At 43.6% G+C, this 23,569-nt stretch overlaps 1 protein-coding gene across 18 annotated transcripts in view; it reads right to left on the bottom strand.

The window, feature by feature from the left end:
- Nucleotides 1–23,569, bottom strand: part of MBNL1 (muscleblind like splicing regulator 1) — a 623,451-nt gene that overhangs the window by 110,689 nt on the left and 489,193 nt on the right. For all 18 annotated transcript variants that reach the window (XM_029615932.1, XM_029615940.1, XM_029615930.1 and 15 more), the window contains one exon: nucleotides 7,895–8,152. In XM_029615932.1, the coding sequence (XP_029471792.1) occupies nucleotides 7,895–8,152 (258 nt within the window). The remainder of the gene's footprint in view (nucleotides 1–7,894; nucleotides 8,153–23,569) is intronic.

Here is a 23,569-nt window from a genome sequence, read left to right as displayed (position 1 = left end):
CACAAAAGGACGCAGCCATATTATAATATATGTTCATTGTTCCATGTAATGCCGTCAGGCAAGTTTTTGTTCTTTGTAAACCGGTTTGATTTGCATCTAATGTAGGAAGATCGGTATAAAAAAACAAAAAATAAATAAATAAATATGTGTGTATAATATGTATGTACAATTCTATATGGACGTGCGCATGTGCGCACAAATGCCATCTCTACAGCATAAGCGGGGAAAATTTAGTAGACATGAATCAATTACCAGTTTCCCCAGTCTGTTCCCAGTTCACCCAGGTAAGGTTTAGGTCTTCCTAATTCCCCTAGTTAAAGAGCCTGCCTTTTACCCTGTAAGTAACAACCCTTAAAACCCCGCTGACTAGCCTAGAATTTATTTTATTACTTATATGCCGTCCACAGCAATAGTGAAGTTACACGGCAGGGGACCCCAATACGTGCATGTGAGTGTAAATACTTACGCACACATTTCATGTTAAAGTCCTGGAACACCCATGCCCTGCCCAGACCACACCCATGCCCTGCCCTTTTTTGCAACTTCTTATTTGTTCGCGTACCAGGAGATACATGTGTATTTGGGCGCCTTTTAAAATCCGTGCGGCGCACGCTGGCCGGACATACTCGCATACCTGCCAGTTTTGGTGCGTGCTAGGCTTCTAAAATTCACCCCTATAAGGGCACCTTTACTATGAGCACTTTAGGATACATTTTCACATTTGAAAATGAGCAGAATGTGTACTTTTACATGGGCTGAAGAGGACAATTTTCAGGAAGGGCAATATAGCAGGGTTGTATGTTCGTTTAAAATGAAGGCACATTTTGTAATGATGAAATGGAATCCTTTGTAATGAATGGAACACAACAAAAATCAACTTACCTGAAAATATTTGATCATTTTTGCATATTTTTAGTTGGATAACCAAAAAGAAAAAAAAAGTGTTGTCTCCATGCAACTCCCTCAGAACTGAAATGGGGTCTCCCTGGCCACTATTTACTCCTTCTGTGGTGTTCTCTTTATAGAAAGGGGCAGGAATGATATCCAGTCACTCCTGTCCCACTGGTTACCAATGCACAATGCTCTGAGGTCAGCAGCATTTTGTTTTGACTATATGTTTTATGGCTATTAAACTCTGGAACTGGTTTAAATGCCAGTGGGTGCCATTGTGCATTGGCATCCAGCAGGGCTGTAATGACAAGGAATTGCTCCTTCTCTTCTATACTTAAGACTCTAGAGAAAGGGTAAGTAGGGGCCAGGGAGGCTCTGGCTCAGTTGCGGAAGGTGGGGGTAGGGAGTGGAAGGGCCTTGGGAGCCCCCTGGCTCTTGAGGCACTGGCAGGCAGGGGGAGCCCTGGGTGCTATGATTCAGTTCAATTTTTTGTTTTGGGGTATTTTTTTTATTTTAATTTTATTTTGGTTCAACAAATACATCAAATTAAAATAAACATTAAATAAACTGATCCTGAATACAGAAAAAACAAAACAAAAATTTCCCCCCGCACATCACTGTAATCTAGGCAAGTTAATCCATTTTAACATGGATAGGTTGCTATAAAAATTGCCTTCCTTGTGGGGAATCCCCCTGGAAAGGACATTTACTGATTTACTGCCTTAAGCCTTTAATTTTTACAAAACAATATTTTCTGCCAGTAAATTCTCTATCCAGAGGGGTATTATTGCTTTAAAAAATAACCTATATTGGAGAAATTACTATTTAACTGATTATTTTGTTTTCCTTAGTGTAGACAGATGGACTCAGGACCAGTGGGTTATGCTCTTCTGCCAGCAGATGGAGACGGAGCAAGCTAATGTCACAGTATATATACTCCTGCAGTGACACCAGCCTGCCAGTATTTTCTTCAAAAGCAACTGTGGACAGACTAGCAAAAAACTTGATTAAAAACAGTCAACCATAACTGTAGCCAAACAAAAAGAAACACTGAACTTAAGTAAGAATGTAGGTACCCCAATCTAGGGACTAGATGAACACTTACCAGTAAACCCAGAGTCCCACAGGAGGACCATTGACCCAATCATTTGGCAGCCGAGGGCTGGAAGCAGAGTCCATCTATCTACACTATGGAAAACAAAATTATCCAGTAAGTGGTAATTTCTCCATTTCCTAGCATGCAGACAGATGGACTCAGGACCAGCGGGATGTATCAAAGCTACTCCTGAACAGGGTGGGAGTCTACCCACGGTCCAGTCAACACCGCACATGCAAAGGCTATGTCCTCTCGGGCCTGTACATCCAGATGATAAAACCGGGGAAAAGTACGTAAGGAGGAGCACATCGCAGCTCGGCAAATGTCGACGGGAGACAACAATCTAACTACCACCCATGACACTGCCTGAGCCCTAGTGGAATGAGTCCTAACCTGAGTAGGCAACGGCTTTTCAGCATTCACATATGCGGCCATGATTACATCCTTAATCCAGCAAGGTATAGCAGCCCGCAAAGCTGGTTTGCCCTGCTTCCTTCTACCATGAAGGAAAGGTTCAAAAACCTCCAGATACCAACGACAAGTCTCTTGACATCCAAGGAATACAGGAGGCAATACTTTACTGTGTCCCTGACCTTATCCAGGGACGGCAAGGAAATAGACTGATTCAAATGAAATTCTGAGACCACTTTGGGCAAGAAGGATGGACCAGTACGCAGCTGTAATGCCCCTGGAGTCACCTGAAGGAATGACTCCCGGCAAGACGAGGCCTGCAGTTTGGAAATTTGATGTGCAGAATAGATAGCCACCAGGTCAATAACCGCAAGGAAAGGCTAGGCAGCAGTCGTAAAAGTAGGGTCCACCAAGTATTCCAACACTAACTTAAGATTCCACAATGGAACTGGTAACCTCAAGGAAGGCCAAAGATGCTTCACTCCCTTCAAAAAACGGGCCACATCAGGATGAGACAATAAGGAATCACCATTCACTGGGCCTCTGAAACAGGCAAGAGCCGTACCCTGTACCTTAGAAGGAATTAAGGGCCAATCCTTTATTTAACCCATCCTGCAAAAATTCTTGAATGAGCGAGACCTTACCCGAATGAACCTGCACATGGGCCAAGGAAGTGGAGAATGTCTAAGCAGAAGCAAGGTAGCAATCACCGCAGAAGAATATCTATGCTTCAACAAGCGAGCCCTCTCAAGGACCAAACCGTAAGATAAAATTAGTCGGATCTTCATGAAGGCCAGGTCCCTGCTGCAACGGAAGACAAAGGGGGTCTCCACCAAGAGTCTTTGCAGATCTGCATATCACAGCTGTCAGGGTCAATCCGGTGCCACCAGAAGTATCATACCCCTGTGGCCTTCGATCCTGCAAACTACCCTGCCCAACAAGGGTCACGGAGGAAAGGCATAAAGCAACTTGTCTTCTGGTCAGATCTGTATGAATGCATCTATGCCCAGGGACTACGGATCTCTCCTGCGACTGAAGAATCAAGGAACTACCAGCAGGTCCAAGAACGGAAGGCTCCAGCGATCCACTATCAGCTGAAACATCTCATCTGACAACATTCATTCTCCTGGGTCCAGACTCTCCCTGCTGAGAAAGTTTGCTCTTACGCTGCCTTTTCCTGCAATGTGAGAGGCTGAGATAACCTGTAAATGTCATTCCGCCCATTCCATAAGGTGGTCTATTTCCTGTGACACTTGCTGGCTCTTGGTTCCTCCCTGTCAATTGATATAGGCCATGGTCGCTGCATTGTCTTGCATCACTTGTACCGCTTGACCCTGCAGTCTGTGGCTGAACTGCAAGCATGCCAACTGGACTGCCTGGGCTTCCAGGCGATTGATATTCCAGAGGGACTTTTCGGCATTCCAACGCCCTTGAGCTATCAGCTTCTGACAGTAAGCACCCTGACCCCAGAGACTCACATCTGTCATGAGTATCAACAGGTTTGGGGAGGTCAGGGAAACACCGCTTCTCAGATGAGCCTCCTGCAACTACCACTGGAGGCGACAGCAGATTTCCATCCGCAAGTGGAGCCGGACCGAATAGTCTGGCAACAGCAGTAAGCGTTGAAGAGGATGCATATGCACTTTCACCCATGGCACCACTTTCCAGTGATGCCACCATCAAATAGGGCACCTTTAGATAGGACCACACCGTCGGACGTATAGTGCTCACCAATTGATGCACCTGTGACTTCAATTGCTGAATCCGAACTTCCAGCAGGAAAACCTTCTCCTGCCTCATGTTGAATCAAACACCCAGATACTCCAATGACTGAGATGGCTGAAGACTGCTCTTGGTCAGGTTCAGGAGCCAACTGAGTTCCTGCAACAAGGAGACAACCTTGCGGGTCACCAGGTGGCTGTCTTCCTGAGACTTGGCAAAAATCAGCCAGTCGCCCAAATACAGGTATACTAGGATCCTATCTCTTCTCAACATTGCTGCTACTACCACCATAACCTTGGAAAACGTTCTGGGCATGGTGGCTAGACCAAAAAGCAGCACCTAAATCAAATAACGGCGTCCCAACACTGCAAAATGCAGAACATTTTGGTGCTCCAAATGGATAAGAATATGAAGGTAGGCCTTGGACAGATCCAGGGAGGTCAGAGATTCCCCCAACTGCACAGCCATTATCACTGAGCATAAGGTTTCCATGTGAAAATGAGTCACCCTCAAATGACTGTTGACATTTTGAAATTCAGGATGGGACGAAAGAAGCCATCCTTCTTGGGCACCACAAAATAAATGGAATATCGCCTCATACTTTCTTGAAACGTAGGCACTGGACCCACAGCCGGAGGAGCCTTAGAAGTGTAGATTCACTGCCTGCTTCTTCTATGGGGAGAGGCAAGGAGACACCATGATCGCGTCCCGAGGAACACTGTGAAATACCAGGATCTATCCTTCTCGTATCACCTCTGGGACCCACTGATCCAATGTGATCTTGACCCACCTCTGACAAAAGAGAGAGAGGCATCCCCCTATCTCTTGTTCCCAAACGTGGGTCAACAAACCTTCATTGAGAAGCTCGGGAGGATCTGCTGCATGAGCCCGCTCCTCTTTTGGGCTGTCGGAGTCGAAAGGACTGAGACCTGCCGAAAGGCCGAGTCCTCTGAAAGGTTAACCCTCTGTAGGGATGAAAGCGCTTAGAACCCCGGTGATGACCCCTCATACCAGAGGGGTGCTGCAACTGCTTCTTATCCTCCGGCAACCGAGGGACCGGAGACTCGCCCCACTTAGTGGCCAATTTCTCAAACTCATTCCCAAACAAAAGCAAGCCTTTAAAAGGCATTTTTGTAATATTTGCTTTGGAGGCTATGTCAGCTAACCAATTTAGCAATCATAGCCACTACCACCGAAGCCACTCCTCTGGCTGAGGTACGGACCAAATCGCAGCCCGCAGCAGCTAAAAAAGGCAGCAGTGGGTTCATTAACTGCTCTGGAATCCACTCCAGCATCATCAACTTCCGTAGAGAGAAGCAGACAAAATCGTGCCACTAGGGCACAACAAGAAGCTATCTGTAAAGTCATTGCCACTGCTTCAAAGGCTTGCTTAAGAATAGCCTCAATCTTATCATGCACATCCTTCAGGGCCTCTCCTCCCTCCATGGGGATAGTTGTCCACTTAAAGTCGGCACAGACCAGCACATCCACTTTGGGAAAACGCAAACGCTCCCTCACCATTGGATTCAGAGGGTTCAGGCCTTCCAATGTCCAACCCTCTTTGAAAGTTGTCTCTGGGTCATCCCATTCAAGATCAATTACTGAATGGCATCCATAACAGGGAAAAAACAAAAGGTCTACCCAAGGAAACCAAAATGAGATACTTCTTTGGTTCAGATATGGAATCTACACCAGGAACACCCAGCATCTTTAAGATCTGGGAAATAAGGGCCAGCAGTTCATCTCTATGAAAAAACTGCAATGTGGTCAGATACAGTTCAGTCCCGGAGGAATTTCCCCATCTTCCAGGGAATCAGGACCTGCATCATCATCAGTGCCATTCAGGCTCCTGTCGGGATTACCCGCAGTGAACTGAGGCGTGTTCCAGTTCTTAAACATAGGACTGGAAGAGCTGAGGGTCCAACCTGACAGGATTGGGCAAAGCTGAGGACTGTGCCTGAAGAAAGGATTGCAACCCTTGAAAAAATTCCACTCAAGAAAAGGCATCCCGATCCAGACCAAACCCAGAAGGAACTGGAGCAGGGCACTGAACTGCTATCTCCTGCAGAGGAACCAGTCAAGGAAGTTCCAGTATCTGGCATACCTCCAGACAGATCTTTAACCAGACCATCATCAGGCTGGGAGCATCCAGGCTTAGTGAAATCAGAGGAAAACAATTCTCCCTGAGCCTCTAAACAATGCTAACACATCCGGCTGAGATGCCCGAATATGACAGGCAACACAGAGAGAAATGCTCTTAGGTTTCTTGCTCACTGGCGCTATCAGTGCACAAGCGACAGAAAATGTATGTCCAGCTGGCTCTCGCTGAAAAAGTTTCAAGTGCACATAATTTATGCACACAAAAGGTTATGCCGCCCCAATAGTAAATGCCACAAAAAGCACACGCACAAACTGTCTGCCAAAGCCTGGGTGCACAGCCAATGCTTAAAAATTTGTGCATGCAAAAGGCATGCCCAAAACTGAGCACACAGTCCGCACATAGAACTGTGCCACTGCGCACACCGATGTCCTGTAGATGGCAGTAAAACTCACAGAGAAGCTCGTAAAAACACCACCATGTGGCATGCAGGCAAGAAGCCTAATTGCGGGGCCTAGCCCACTGGGGTTCGCCAGACTGCCCAGGTCCCCTAACCCCCATGGGAGCGGGAACGAATGTCGGAATGGCGCGCCGAGCACGGAGACCGGAGGAAGTCCTGCAACCCCTCTACACTGTCTCTGCCTTTACGTTTCTTTATTAAACTTACTTGAGCTCAGCCTTACTGGGTGAGTATAGAGACAGTCTCTGGCTGAGGGGTAAGAGGGCATCTGCCGTCACCTTGTGCTCGGCCTTCTGCACCTACTGCCTTTAAGCTATACAATCAGCTAAGTCCACACCAGTGTAAAACAGCTACCAGACCAAGGCACACATCTGAGGGACCATGGAAATCACCTCAGGAATTCTCAATTGGGGGAGGGACCTTCTGGTATCACCGCAGGAGAGCAGGGCTTTCCTTATTCCATTTTAAATTCTCCTTCCAAAATCTGAAGCAATCCCTATAGGGAGCTGCATGGCCACCATCTGCTGAAGATGGAGAATATTGGCAGGTGGGTGTCGCTGCAGGACTATATATACTGTGAAGTCAGCTTGCTCCGTCTCCATTTGCTGGCAGGGGAGCATAACCCATTGGTCCTGAGCCCATCTGTCTACATGTTAGGAAAGGAATAATTCCTAGAACCTTTAAAGACTATAACAGTCTTACTTCTCTGTATAATTGTTCTCCCAGTTTTCCTTCAGATAGTTAATAGCTTAACAGAGAAGAGCATAGTAGTAAAGAGTAAACAGTAAAAACTTGTTAAAAATATGTAACAATGGCATTATAACTCATTTACTTGAGAAACTGTTCCTAGGTTCCAGATGTGGAGTTTATGATAATTATATTGCTGGTGAATAAATAAAGCTTGTAGCATTATACACCACAAAAAGGCAAAATAAAGTTAAATGTAGGGAAAATGGAATAATGCTGATAATAATATGATTACTTATATATCTGAATTCAAATGCACTTATTATCAGTTGCAAGTTGGAATGAAAAAGAAAATATTTGAAAAAAAGATAAATAATTTGGTCATCTCAGACTCCATGTGCTGTGAAAGTTCATTGCATTCTGAGTGACAGGGATACTTTAAGAAATTATAGTCAGCATGAATAACTAATATGAAAATAGTTGGCTAACATCATCCATGCTCATTTTTGTATGGGAATTCTCAACTCACCATGGCAGCTGCCGTGGCTGCTGCTTGGGCAGCGGCTGCCTGGTTGACCTGGTACTGGGCAGCCTTGATCTTGGCTTGCAAATGTGCAGGAGGGTGGAAATATTTGCACTTTTCCCTTGAGCATCTGCCTTTGATGTAATCCATGCACACAGTCACCGTGTTGTCATTGGTATCAATCATTGCACTGTCAGCAGGATGAGCAAACCGGCAATCACTTTCTCCTCTGTTACAATTGCCTCGCTGATATTCTCGACATACCTGCAGTGGGAAGAAAGAATAGATAATTAATAACCACTTCAGAACAGAGAGCTCAGACGACAGTATTTTAAAAGAGGATGTAAAAAAGATGTCAGTGAAAAAGAAATCCCAAGCTATTTCAGGAAGCAACATTCTCCTCCTTGAGAAAGGTAATGCAAAACTCTGATTTCTAGAGGTCCGGCTCTAGAGCAAATGGCGCCATGGGTGATAATCTTTGATGGTACCCTTCCAATTGATCCCCATCCTCTGGTTCTTGGCATGGGGGTGGGATATACGCAATATTTCAATATAAGTGAGAAGTAGGGAGGGGCTCCCTCATTCCCCAACATCTGTCCCCACCCAGTGTCCATCCCCCTGCCTCTTATCCCCATTCCCTGGCATCCAGTCCGCTGTCTCTTACACCCCCAGATATCCTTTCCCCAGCCCCTCACCAAACAATTGCCTATCTCCTTTCCCCAGCAGCCTCATCCCCAGCATCCTCTCCCTTATCTCTTAACCACCATCCCTATCCCCAGCATCTGCCTCCTGCCTTTCTCTTTCATCCAGCATCTCTGTCTTGTTTCCCCACACACCACCCTGCTGCTACCACCACATCTGCCCACTTTTTCTGCCTCCTCTCCGGACAAAATACCTGTTTAACAGCAATGCACAATCTAAGCGTGCAGGAAATGCCAGTCTATGAGCTCTGAATATGCTCACAGGGCCAGCACAGATGGGAAGTAACAGTGTCAGTGGTGGCATGTGCTCCTGTTGCTCCTCTCGCTCTCCTGCCGGGCTCAGAGACGGGTGTAGGTCTATATGCCTGAGGTGCAGCATATGCTTCTGCTTAAGGAGCCACGTTTGGTCTCACATGCATGAAGCACAAGGAACAGGGTCGGTGATGATCCCATGTTGTTGCACCCCTTTTTACATGGTGCCCCATCAGGTTGATGGCACCCCATTTTACATGGTGCCCCGGGCAACCGTCCTTCTCAAGTTACCCAAAAGCTGATCCTGCTATCCTTTTCTAATATTTTCACTAGCTTTTGAGAGTCATAACCCTTTCAGATTTAGATTTAAATTTATCTTTGGATTTAATTACTCATTTCTTCCAAATCTGAGCTCAAGGAGAATTACAATTCTGCTACTGCAGTTATTTTGCTGTATTCATACAAAATCTGACTGGATGGACGAGTATTACTCTAAAAAATTAATCACAAACCTATGAAGTTATTCCAAGAAAAAGGTTTCATCTGTTTGTTGCCCTTTGTGTTTATCTAATCTAAGTGGACCGGCTTGGCAGTCACATAGCTTCATCCCTTTCCTAAGAACATAAGAACATGCCATACTGGGCCAGACCAAGGGTCCATCAAGCCCAGCATCCTGTTTCCAACAGTGGCCAATCCAGGCCATAAGAACCTGGCAAGTACCCCAAAAACTAAGTCTATTCCATGTTACAGTTGTTAGTAATAGCGGTGGTTATTATCTAAGTCAACTTAATTAATAGCAGGTAATGGACTTCTCCTCCAAGAACTTATCCAATCCTTTTTTAAACACAGCTATACTAACTGCACTAACCACATCTTCTGGCAACAAATTCCAGAGTTTAATTGTGCGATGAGTGAAAAAGAACTTTCTCCGATTAGTTTTAAATCTGCCAAATGCTAACTTCATGGAGTGCCCCCTAGTCTTTCTATTATCCGAAAGAGTAAAAAACCGATTCACAAATACCTGTTCTAGACCTCTCATGATTTTAAACACCTCTATCATATCCCCCCTCAGTCGTCTCTTCTCCAAGCTGAAAAGTCCTAACCTCTTTAGTCTTTCCTCATAGGGGAGCTGTTCCATTCCCCTTATCATTTTGGTAGCCCTTCTCTGTACCTTCTCCATCGCAATTATATATTTTTTGAGATGCGGCGACCAGAATTGTACACAGTATTCAAGGTGCAGTCTCACTATGGAGCGATACAGAGGCATTATGACATTTTCTGTTTTATTCACCATTCCCTTTCTAATAATTCCCAACATTCTGTTTGCTTTTTTGACTGCCGCAGCACACTGAACTGACGATTTCAATATGTTATCCACTATGGCGCCTAGATCTTTTTCTTGGGTAGTAGCACCTAATATGGAACCTAACATTGTGTAACTATAGCAAGGGTTATTTTTCCCTATATGCATCACCTTGTACTTATCCACATTAAATTTCATCTGCCATTTTGATGCCCAATTTTCTAGCCTCACAAGGTCTTCCAGCAAATTATCACAATCTGCTCTTGATTTAACTACTCTGAACAGTTTTGTATCATCCGCAAATTTGATTACCTCACTTGTCGTATTTCTTTCCAGATCATTTATAAATATATTGAAAAGTAAGGGTCCCAATACAGATCCCTGAGGCACTCCACTGCCCATACCCTTCCACTGAGAAAATTGTCCATTTAATCCTACTCTCTGTTTCCTGTCTTTTAGACAGTTTGTAATCAACGAAAGGACATCGCCACCTATCACGTGACTTTTTATTTTTCCTACAAGCTTCTCATGAGGAACTTTATCAAATGCCTTCTGAAAATCCAAGTACACTACATCTACCGGGTTACCTTTATCCACATGTTTATTAACTCCTTCAAAAAAGTGAAGCAGATTTGTGAAGCAAGACTTGCCTTGGGTAAAGCCATGCTGACTTTGTTCCATTAAACCATGTCTTTCTATATGTTCTGTGATTTTGATGTTTAGAACACTTTCCACTATTTTTCCTGGCACTGAAGTCAGGCTAACCGGTCTGTAGTTTCCCGAATCACCCCTGGAGCCCTTTTTAAATATGGGGGTTACATTAGCTATCCTCCAGTCTTCAGGTACAATGGATGATTTTAATGGCACGTTTCAATTTTTACTAATAGGTCTGAAATTTCATTTTTTAGTTCCTTCAGAACTCTGAGGTGTATACCATCTGGTCCAGGTGATTTACTACTCTTGTTTGTCAATCAGGTCTACCACATCTTCTAGGTTCACTGTGATTTGGTTCAGTCCATCTGAATCATTACCCAGGAAGACCTTCTCCAGTACAGGTACCTCCCCAACATCCTCTTCAGTAAACACCGAAGCAAAGAAATCATTTAATCTTTCCACGATGGCCTTTTCTTCTCTAAGTGCCCCTTTAACCCCTCGATCATCTAACGGTCCAACTGACTCCCTCACAGGGCTTTCTGCTTCGGATATATTTTAAAAGTTTTTACTGTGAGTTTTTGCCTCTACGGCCAAATTCTTTTCAAATTCTCTCTTAGCCTGTCTTATCAATGTCTTACATTTAACTTGCCAACGTTTATGCATTATCCTATTTTCTTCTGTTGGATCCTTCTTCCAATTTTTGAATGAAGATCTTTTGGCTAAAATAGCTTCTTTCACCTCCCCTTTTAACCATGCCGGTAATCGTTTTGCCTTCTTTCCACCTTTCTTAATGTGTGGAATACATCTGGATTGTGCTTCTAGGATGGTATTTTTTAACAATGACCACACCTCTTGCACACTGTTTACTTTTGTAGCTGCTCCTTTCAGTTTTTTTCTAACTATTTTTTCTCATTTTATAAAAGTTTCCCTTTTGAAAGTTTAGCACGAGAGCCGTGGATTTGCTTACTGTTCCCCTTCCAGTCATTAAATCAAATTTGATCATATTATGATCACTATTGCCAAGCGGCCCCACCACCGTTACCTCTCTCACCAAATCCAGTTCTCCACTGAGAATTAGATCTAAAATTGCTCCCTCTCTCGTCGGTTCCTGAACCAATTGCTCCATAAAGCTATCATTTATTCCATCCAGGAACTTTATCTCTCTAGCGTGTCCCGATGATACATTTACCCAGTCAATATTGGGGTAATTGAAGTCTCCCATTATTACCGCACTACCAATTTGGTTAGCTTCCCTAATTTCTCCTAGTATTTCACTGTCAGTCTCACCATCTTGACCAGGTGTACGGTAGTATACTCCTATCACTATAGCCTTCCCCGACACACAAGGGATTTCTACCCATAAAGATTCAATTGTGCATTTAGTCTCGTGCAGGATGTTTATCCTGTTGGACTCTATGCCATCCCGGACATAAAGCACCACACCGCCTCCTGGTGCTCCTCTCTGTCATTGCGATATAATTTGTACCCCGGTATAGCACTGTCCCATTGGTTGTCTTCCTTCCACCATGTTTCTGAGATGCCAATTAAGTCTATGTCATCATTCACTCCTATACATTCTAATTCTCTCGTCTTACTTCTTAGACTTCTGGCATTAGCATACAAACATTTCAAAGTTTGTTTTTTGTTTGTATTTTCATTCTGCTTTTTAATTGATAGGGATAAGTTAGAATTTTTTAGCTCAGGGAGTTTTTAGTTAAAGGCACTTGGACTACTTTTCTTATTATTGGAACCTCACTGTCGGGATGCCCTAATTCTAATGCATCATTAGTATCCTTTGAAGATACCTCTCTCCGAACCATGCACTGCTGAGTGACTGTCGGCTTTCCCCTTTGTTCTAGTTTAAAAGCTGCTCCATTTCCTTTATAAAGGTTAGAGCCAGCAGTCTGGTTCCACCCTGGTTAAGATGGAGCCCATCCCCTTCCCCAAAAGGTTCCCCAGTTCCTAACAAAACTGAATCCCTCTTCCTTGCACCATCGTCTCATCCACGCATTGAGACTCCGGAGCTCTGCCTGTCTCTGGTGACCTGCGCGTGGAACAGGGAGCATTTCAGAGAATGCTACCCTGGAGATTCTGGATTTATGCTTTCTACCTAAGAGCCTAAATTTGGCTTCCAGAACCTCCCTCCCACATTTTCCTATGTTGTTGGTGCCTACATGTACCACGTCAGCCGGCTCCTCCCCAGCACTGTCTAAAATCCTATCTAGGTGATGCGTGAGGTCCTCCACCTTCGCACCAGGTAGGCATGTTACCAGGCGATCCTCACGCCCACCAGCCACCAAGCTATCTACATTCCTAATAATAATAATACAATCAGTCTAACTTCAGTTAGTCAGCCAGAGTGACTCACTGCTCTCTTGATTAACAAATGTTGGTACCTATTCAAACCAAATCACACTACCTCAACACCTTTCCAAGGTGAGTAACTGAACTGAACTTTTCAACCTTTTTACTTAGGTATACACTGCTCCTAGCTTATTTCTAGCTTCTGGCTACTTTTTTTTGGGGTTTTTTTTTCTTTAAATGCAAACACTCAGTTCTGCTTACTAGCTGCCTTACAGACTTTTAAAAATAAACACACTTCCTACTGCTTACTAGCTGCCTTACAGACTTTGAAAAATAAACACACTACCTACTGCTTATTAGCTGCCTTATTGACTGAGTATTTAAAAATACAAACAGTCTAACTTGTTTATTTACTGCTTTACTGATTATTAAAAGCACAAACACACAAACACACTAAATAATATTCGCAAATAGTTAACTTTGCCCCAATACTTTTAAAAAAGACAATGTCCCAAGCAAAAACTTACTGATTCCTTTCAGCCACCAGCAAGGTGATCCTCTCCTCTCAGTGCTCCCCTAGTCACTACCATACTTCACCTTGTTGATGATTTTCACGATCAGTTAGAAAATGCATGTAAATCTGTTCTCTCATTCTCACTGGTTCAGTGATAGGTACCATGTGAAGGTTTAAGAATTTAACATCTACGGGTATCTTTTTGGTGTTTGTGGTGGTGGGTGGGAGGGAGGTACATTCCTCTCTTTACGATTATAGAGGTTGAAAAGTTGCTGTTGTTTTTATAAAATTGTAAACATTTGTAAGTTTAACTGAATTTTAAACTAAATATTTCACATATTGGCCACTGTCATCCTCTCTTATCATTTCAGGCTTCCACTTGAAATTTTAGATCAGCACGAGACACAAAAGAACTGCGTTATTAAAAACAGCTTCCTGACTCTTATGTGAGAGGTTCCTTTTTTAACCATGTGATTTATGTTTTTTCCCCCCCATGGTATGTTCATAGCCAGGGAAAACAAATAAAGCACAAAAAAGCCTGTAAGCCAGCTTACTTGCCCAGTTTAGAAACAGAGCATCATTTGCCCTGAGATATAATTTCTTGCATTTTCTGAAAGGGAAATAATTCCAGAGATAATATCATATGAGCAAAGCTTTGGCAAAAAAAGAAAATGCTGTGGATCACTTGCCCAATTCTTAAGTTTTGTACTTTTGAGCAAAGGTCCTACCATTCTCTCCTCTTCCACTAACTCCAGCATTTTTTGCAGATATGTCTGCTTGAATAATTGTTGTTGTTGTTGATTTTCTAGAACTTTCTAAAGCAGCAGGAAATTAAATCATTGGATAAAAGATGAGCTATTTCCAAACTGTAGCAATGTAAAAGAATAGAAAGGGGGTCAAGGGGTCAAAACTGACAAATTTCTTTCAGTGGAGTATGATGGGCGGGACAAATTCACAGCAGCATTTTCATTCACATGTATACAAGGCAAAGGCTGTTTTCTTATTCCGTAAGATTAATGAAAAGTCAAACATGTTTCTTTATACCTGAGATCGGTTGAGTTCAAATGATCCCAGCAGTTTTATTAAAACTTTTTTTTTTTTTGGGGGGGGGGGGGTAGTTAATTCAATCTAATCCAGGGCTGGGATACGTTTATCCAGTTGAGAACATAAGAACATAAGAAATTGCCATGCTGGGTCTGGGTCAGACCAAGGGTCCATCAAGTCCAGCAGAGGCCAAACCAGGCCATAAGAACCTGGCAATTACCCAAACACTAAGAAGATCCCATGCTACTGATGCAATTAATAGCAGTGGCTATTTCCTAAGTAAACTTGATTAATAGTCGTTAAAGGACTTCTCCTTCAAGAACTTATCCAAACCTTTTTTGAACCCAGCTACACTAACTGCACTAACTACATTCTCTGGCAACAAATACCAGAGCTTTATTGTGCGTTGAGTGAAAAACAATTTTCTCTGATTAGTCTTAAATGTACTACTTGCTAACTTCATGGAATGCCCCCTAGTCCTTCTATTATTTGAAAGTGTAAATAACTGATTCACATCTACTCGTTCAAGACCTCTCATGATCTTAAAGACCTCTATCATATCCCCCCTCAGCCATCTCTTCTCCAAGCTGAACAGCCCTAACCTCTTCAGCCTTTCCTCATAGGGGAGCTGTTCCATCCCCTTTATCATATTGGTTGCCCTTCTCTGTACCTTCTCCATCGCAACTATATCTTTTTTGAGATGCGGCGACCAGAATTGTATACAGTATTCAAGGTGCGGTCTCACCATGGAGCGATATAGAGGCATTTTGACATATTCTGTTTTATTAACCATTCCCTTCCTAATAATTCTTAACATTCTGTTTGCTTTTTTGACTGCTGCAGCACACTAAAATTGAGCAGACAATTTTAAAGTATTATCCACTATGATGCCTAGAACTTTGTCCTGGGTGGCAGCTCCTAATATGGAACCTAACATCATGTGACTACAGCAAGGGTTATTTTTCCCTATATGCAACACCTTGCACTTGTCCACATTAAATTTCATCTGCCATTTGGATGCCGAATCTTCCCGTCCTTGCAAGGTCCTCCTGTAATGTATCACAATTCGCTTGTGATTTAACTACTCTGAATAATTTTGTATCATCCTCAAATTTGATAACCTCACTCGTCGTATTCCTTTCCAGATCATTTATATATATATGCCTAAAATGAGATTTGTTGGGAGCTGGGAGTCCCAGAATAACAGCCGAGAACCACGGTTCTATAATTAGGGACCTTCTGTTTCAGATTTTGTTTTATTTATCCTGGGAATTTTAATGTTATAACAAAAATAAAATGAGTGGAAAATGATTTTTCCATTGAGTTTTCTCCTGTTTATTATAAGAAAGTCATTTTTCCACTGTTTTTTTTCTGTTATAACTTTGACATTCCCAGAGAAAATAAAATAAACACTGAAAAACAAGGTCCCTATCTATAATACATAATCAATAAAGATCCAAAGAAATACCAGGAATCACAGCCTCAATCTGGTATTTAATGAAGAAAGAGAATTTTTATTTGGATTTCTCCCTGTTTAGTTCAATAAATCAGAGTTATTCATTAACTGACTTTTGTATTTCTCAAAATACAACAGCACTACATTTTAGCATAAGTCATGGGGATGTGTTTTTATTTTCACAATATAGGCAATGTCAGCAGCATTGCTGGCCCAGGGGCGTGCCGGGGGCTGGATCGAGGCCTCCGGCACAGCCGCTGTGCTGGGGGGTGGAGAGCCAGCGCGCACAAGTTACGCCTGCCTGGAGGCAGGCATAACTTCTATGACAAAGGTTAGGACGGGGTTTTAGATAGGGTTGGGGGGCGGGTTATATAGGGGAAGGGAGGGGAAGGTGCACCCCGCCCCCTGCCCCACCCCCGGAATGCCCCTTTTTGCAAGCCCCGGGACATACGCGCGTCCTGAGGCTTGCGCGCACCGCCGAGCCTATGCAAGATAGGCTCGACACGCGCAGGGGCAGGCAGGGGCAGGTTTTCGGGGGGCGCGTAACCCTTTTAAAATCTGCCCCAATAGGTGCAATTTGTATGTGCACCACCCATCTATGTGCATTCATTGGCGCACGCTCATGAATGCATTAGTAATTTTCCCTATGGAGGTAATTTTCAAAGGAGTTAAAGGAGGAAGGCTGCGCGGCTCGGCGTGCACAAGTTGCACAATTGTGCACCACCCTGCGCGCGCTGACCCTGGATTTTATAACATGCGCACAGCAGCGCGCACATGTTATAAAATCGGGCATAGATTTATTTGCGCTGGGTTGTGCGAACAAATCTACGCCCGTGCGCACCTTTTAAAATCAACCCCATTTTGTATCATGTACACAAATGTGCACACTATATAAAATACACAAATCAACCAACATGCTCGCATTTCTGAAAGATATGTGGCATGTATTTTGAACATAACTAGATAAGTGGCTCTACAGCAATAAATTAACCCTCAATATCACTAAAACGGAAACCATTATCTTATCACGCTACCCAGTCGATAACACATGCAACAATTTTGACTGTAAGCCGGAAATCTGCGTCGTCACAGAGACATGGCTCAAGGACTCTGATATTGTCCTCCTTAATCAGCTCCCCACTCTCACTTACGATATCTTCACTATCCCGATACCCAAGAAACGAGGCGGAGGCCTCCTCTTAGCAGTGAAAAAGCACATGAAACTCAAACCTGTGAACATTGACACCCCACACAAATTTGAGATCGGGTTGTACAAATCCCATGAACTACAGATCTGCCTTGTCTACGCCGCCCCTGGCCTTTTAGAACTCAATCCCTCCCCCCTTATTAAATTCATTACCGACAACATCAATATTGAAGCCCCTGCCATTATTTTAGGAGATTTCAATCTCCATGTAGACGTTTCCCCCCTCTCTTCGTCCTGTGAAGCTTTCCTCAACTCCCTCGACACCATTGGATATAAACAAATGATCTCCTATCCTACTTACAAAGCTGGGCACACCCTTGATCTCATTTTCATTAACTCCAGTATCCATTCCTCTAGCACGCCCTCATGTACCCCTGTCCCATGGTCGGACCATTTCATTATCAAAACCTTACTCTCTATAAAGACACCCACTTCGTGCAACACTGCCGCCAGCACCTCCATTGTTTTCAGAAAATCCTGCCCCAGCGAGGATCTTATCTCAGGCTTCGCCAGATCCCTGCCCAAACTCGATTGCACTACTCCTGATGCTGCCCTTGAATCCTGGAGCAACCTCACCCTCGATATTCCAAACAATCTTTGCCCTATCACCAGACGTGAGCTGAACCCGTCTGCAAAAAATCAAAAACCCTGGTATACAGTTGACTTAAAACAAATGAAAAACGATCTCAGACAAAAGGAGAGAGCCTGGCGTAAAGACCCCTCCCCTCATAAAGTATCCATTTTCAAATCTGTCCTACATCATTACAGATTCTCCACACTTAACGCGAAACGCGATTTCTATGCCTCTAAAATACATGACTATACATACAACCCGAAAGCCCTCTTTTCCTATGTTACCAAACTCACCAAGTCTGCACCTCCCTCCATTCCTGACAATGAAGCCAGTAGCAAATGTGAAGAACTGGCTCTCTCACAATAAAATTGCAAACATCCACCTCAGATTCTCCCCTAACCCCCACCTTCTCTCCGTGGGCATATGCCCTACATCGGCTACCTTTGACTCCCTTGACCTTACCTCATCCAATGAAATCACATCAATCCTCAAAAAGATTAAACCTGCAACCCACCCTTATGACACTATTCCTACCAAAGCTCTTCTCATGATACCTGACACCATAGCCAAACCTATAGCTGATATCATCAATTGCTCCCTCTCTTCAGGCATAGTCCCCGACACTCTCAAGCATGCAGTGGTTAAACCATTGCTCAAAAAACCTTCGTTAGACCCTAAGGACCCAGCCAACTTTCGTCCCATCTCTAACCTCCCTTTCATCTCAAAAATCATGGAAAATGTAGTCAATTCACAACTAACAGACTACCTTGAAAATAACAAGATATTTCACTCCTCACAATTTGGCTTTCGTAAACATCTCAACACGGAAACCCTCTTACTCTCCCTATCTGTTTACCTCATCAAAGGAATGGACCAAAGACACTGCTACATCCTTGCCCTACTGGACATTTCAGCCGTGTTTGATACTATAAGCCACAATCACCTCTTCTCCCGCCTATCTGACATTGGCCTCTCTGGCTCTGCACTCAAGTGGTTCACTTCCTATCTCTCCAACAGGCAATTCTCAGTCAAAATAGGCAATGCTGAATCTACCCATCACACACTCTCCCAAGGAGTTCCTCAAGGTTCCTCCCTCTCACCTACCCTATTCAATATCTACCTCACCCCTCTCTGCCAGCTCCTATCTGATCTCGGCCTCAAATTCTATCTTTATGCTGATGACGTGCAAATTATCATACCCATTCATGACTCTTTAACTAACGCTCTTGATTCTGGGGGAACTGCCTTGCCGCCATTAATACCCTACTCACAATCCTCCACCTTGCATTAAACACTTCCAAAACAGAACTACTCATCTCACAACATCTACCCCTTAAACCCGCCATTGCAAATGATCCTGCCTATAACACCTTTCCCACTCAGCACTGTGCTCGAAAACTCGGGGTTCAGATTGACCAGCAATTGAACCTAAAAAAACATATCAACACAATCCTCAAGGAAGGTTTCTACAAACTCAATGTGATGAAAAAACTAAAACCCTTACTTCATGCCAGTGACTTCTGCACAGTCATCCAGGCCACCCTCTCAACTAAAATGGACTACTGTAACTCCCTCTTCCTAGGCCTCCCCCACTCTTCCATAAAACCCCTCCAAATGCTGCAGAATGCAGTATCCAGAACCATTTCCAACACCTGTAAATACGATCACATCACCCCTACCTCAAAGACCTTCACTGGCTCCCGATCCCCTCCTGTATCCTCTATAAAACCCTTACCATGATCACAAAGCCATATACACTCACAATTCCAACTGGCTTAATGAGCCTTTCTGCCTCACATGCTCTAACCATCCCACCAGAACCTCCAATAAAGGGACCCTTCATGTGCCCTCCCTAAAGAAGGCACACCTTACATCCACGAGGGATCGAGCCCTCTCAATTGCCAGGCCTACGCATTGGAACTCATTACCTACCAAACTCAGGCTTGAGCCATGCACTACGAAATTCAGATCTAACCTAAAGACTTGGCTTTTCAAACAAGCTTACCCTCAATAGCCCTGCTGCTTCCTCCTCTCCCCTGCTACTCCAGCAATTAACTGAAACTATGTACAAAGTTATGTTACAATTGTATTTGCTGTTTACTGGTCTGCACTTGCCTCCAAGCAGCCCATAAGAACATAAGAAAATGCCATACTGGGTCAGACCAAGGGTCCATCAAGCCCAGCATCCTGTTTCCAACAGTGGCCAATCCAGGCCATAAGAACCTGGCAAGTACCCAAAAACTAAGTCTATTCCATGTTAACATTGCTAATGGCAGTGGCTATTCTCTAAGTGAACTTAATAGCAGGTAATGGACTTCTCCTCCAAGAACTTATCCAATCCTTTTTTAAACACCGCTATACTAACTGCACTAACCACATCCTCTGGCAACAAATTCCAGAGTTTAATTGTGCGTTGAGTAAAAAAGAACTTTCTCCGATTAGTTTTAAATGTGCCCCATGCTAACTTCATGGAGTGCCCCCTAGTCTTTCTACTATCCGAAAGAGTAAATAACTGATTCACATCTACCCGTTCTAGACCTCTCATAATTTTAAACATCTCTATCATATCCCCCCTCAGCCGTCTCTTCTCCAAGCTGAAAAGCCCTAACCTCTTTAGTCTTTCCTCATAGGGGAGCTGTTCCATTCCCCTTATCATTTTGGTAGCCCTTCTCTGTACCTTCTCCATCGCAATTATATCTTTCTTGAGATGCGGCGACCAGAATTGTACACAGTATTCAAGGTGCGGTCTTACCATGGAGCGATACAGAGGCATTATGACATTTTCCGTTTTATTCACCATTCCCTTTCTAATAATTCCCAACATTCTGTTTGCTTTTTTGACTGCCGCAGCATACTGAACTGACGATTTCAATGTGTTATCCACTATGACGCGTTTGTACTCTCTCGTTCATTGCTATTTCTCGGTTCCTATGTAATCCCCCCCTTTTCACATGTTTATTGTAATTTCCATTCTGTAGTTGCGCTGTAAACCGATATGATGTCTCCACTAATATCGGTATAGAAAATTCTCAAATAAATAAATAAATAAATAAATACATTTCTCTTTTGGTTCTCATTCCATCTCCATATCCCAAAATGTCCAAAATCTGGAAGTCTCTCTCCATGCGCAATCATATAAGAAGCATTACCAACTCCTCCTTCTACAAGCTACGTTTACTCCATCACCTTAAGCCACTTCTTGAACATTCCGACTTTAGGTCTGTCTTTCAATCCCTACTATTCTCTGGTATAGACTAGTGCAAATCCCTCCTATTGGGTTTACCGGTATATGCAACCCATCCACTACAGATCATACAAAACGCAGCAGTAAGAATCCTTACTAGCTCTCCCATGCATGTTCACATCTCTCCCGTTCTCAAATCCCTACACTGGCTCCCAATCGTTTACCGGATACAATACGCCATGATCATATACTCCTCGATTCACAATTTACATTCCCCATGGATTTCCTCAATAATAAAAATCCATACCCTCTCTGGACACCTCAGATCTTCTAATCTAATGCTACTAGATGTCCCATCTCCAAATCTCACCCACCTTGAGGAACTCAGAGATTGAGCCTTCTTCTCCACAGGGCCACTCCTATGGAACAGCTTATCCAAAGAAATAAGATGTTTCTGAAAAAATATAGGGCCAGATTTTAATAGCTACGCACGGGTGTAGATTTGTGCGTGCAACCTGGCGTGCACAAATCTATGCCCGGTTTTATAACATGCGCGTGCTGAGCCCTAGGCACGCATGTTGAAAATAGGCCCGGCGTGTGTAGGCTTTGAAAATCTGCCCCATATTGTTTAAAAAAGCCCTAAAAACCTTCCTCTTTAAAAAAGTGTTCCCAAATTTAAACGATAATGGACTAACCCCAATGTCTACCCTCAGAAGATGGCTTGTAGGGGCCAGAAGGGAGGGCAGAAATCAGCTATCTCGATAGAATGATCTCCCTTGGTGCCTACATGTGCTTCCCTTCCTGTGGAATTATATTATTCCCCATTTGGATGATCTATGTATTTTCATTAAGACTTCTGTTATTCCCCCCCCCCCTACTCTGATGATCTATGTATTATCTTGCCTCCCCTTTTTCATTCGACTGTGTATGTTTATATTGTACCCTGCTCTGAACATAGAAAGGGAGGGTAATAAATGACGACAAATAAATAAATACATAAAATAAGCAGCATTTTAACACTTATCCAGCTATATTACTTAGCTGTATAAGTAGCAAGTTTTTGAGCTTTATTCAGCTAAGTGGCGGAGAAGCCAAACTTTACCCAGATAAGTGGCACAAACCTCCTTTGTTGTTTTTCGGTTTGTTTAATATTTCGGTTTGGTTCATTTCCCATACTGAAATAAACATAAAAAAAGAAAATGAAATGGAGCTTTCCCAAAACCCTCTAACCCCCCCCTTCAAAGAAATCTGTGGGAGCCCAGGCTTATCTGACTGAACTGAGCGAAGGCCAGGCATAGCCTCCCTAGGCCACCTCCAATCCCCATTTCTGTCCCCTATAAAAAGCTGCAGAGGCAGGAACTACACTGAGATGATTTAAACCCAGCCAGGGCTTTTCTCTGCCCCTCTGATGCCCCTCCTGCTTCTAAGCAATGTGCTTGGGACCTCTTCATCCCCCACTTACCCCTTCCCTAGGGTTCCATGCTGTAGAATGAAGAAGCTACGTCCACTTGCCCTTGCCCTGATCAAATTCTTTAAAAAATGGCACTGCCAGCCCTGAGACTAGTACTGTGTGATGTCAAAACAGTGCCAGTTCAAGACTAGCTACTGCCATTTTCTTGTACAGTTATGTAAGAAAATGGTATCGGCCAGATCTGAGATGATGCCATTTTGATGTCACAAGGTGAGGGTCTCAGGACCAGCCAGCACCATTTGTAAAAGAATTAAGGCTGGGCAGGAGCAAGTAAGCATCACTCCTGCCCTTTTTACACATCCCTAATATGTTTCTAGATGCTGCTTTGGCCAGAAAGGCCAGAAGGAAATATTTGCAATTTCAGGAAAAAGTTTTTGATTTGGGGGCTATCTTTGTCCTTCATTATCCAGTGTAAAATCTTCTACTCAGAGAAGTATTTCCTTTTTGAAATGAATCAGGAAATATCCTGTTTTGTTAAGGAAACAAAATAAAAGTTAAATGAAATCTCATTTGTGTTTCATTTCATTTTCTATCTAGTAAGTGGCCAACAGGCCCGGGCTGTTGGCCCGGGCCTGTTGAAGGATCAGTGAGAAGGATCTCACTGATCCTTCTCCCAATTGAAGGATCAGTGAGAAGGATCCAATTGAAGGATCCAATTGAAGGATCCAATTGAAGGATCAGTGAGAAGGATCTCACTGATCCTTCTCCCTTCTGCAAAAATCAAAAAATTCAAAGCCTCTCTAGGCCTTCACTCAGCCCTCCAGAATGTCTCTAACCCCACTGAGGGTCTTCAAAGTCCAAACTGGGCAGAAGTCGCTCCTGCCCCAACAGATTGCTATTTCAAAATGGTGCTGGCCAGCCCTGAGCCCCTGCACATCTCTCCCTTTTATACACATAATCCTTAAATATAACCATAACTCACACAACCACTGGCTATGGCTAGCAGTCACACTTGTCACTCGTCATACTCTGCACATACCTACAAGGTAGGCCTTACACATAATCTAGAACCTTCCC

Source organism: Rhinatrema bivittatum, chromosome 9 (assembly GCF_901001135.1).
Source record: "Rhinatrema bivittatum chromosome 9, aRhiBiv1.1, whole genome shotgun sequence".
In the NCBI taxonomy this organism is placed as follows: Eukaryota; Metazoa; Chordata; class Amphibia; order Gymnophiona; family Rhinatrematidae; genus Rhinatrema; species Rhinatrema bivittatum.
Note: the sequence above shows the minus strand (reverse complement) of the source record. Positions and strands in the feature narration are given on the sequence as shown.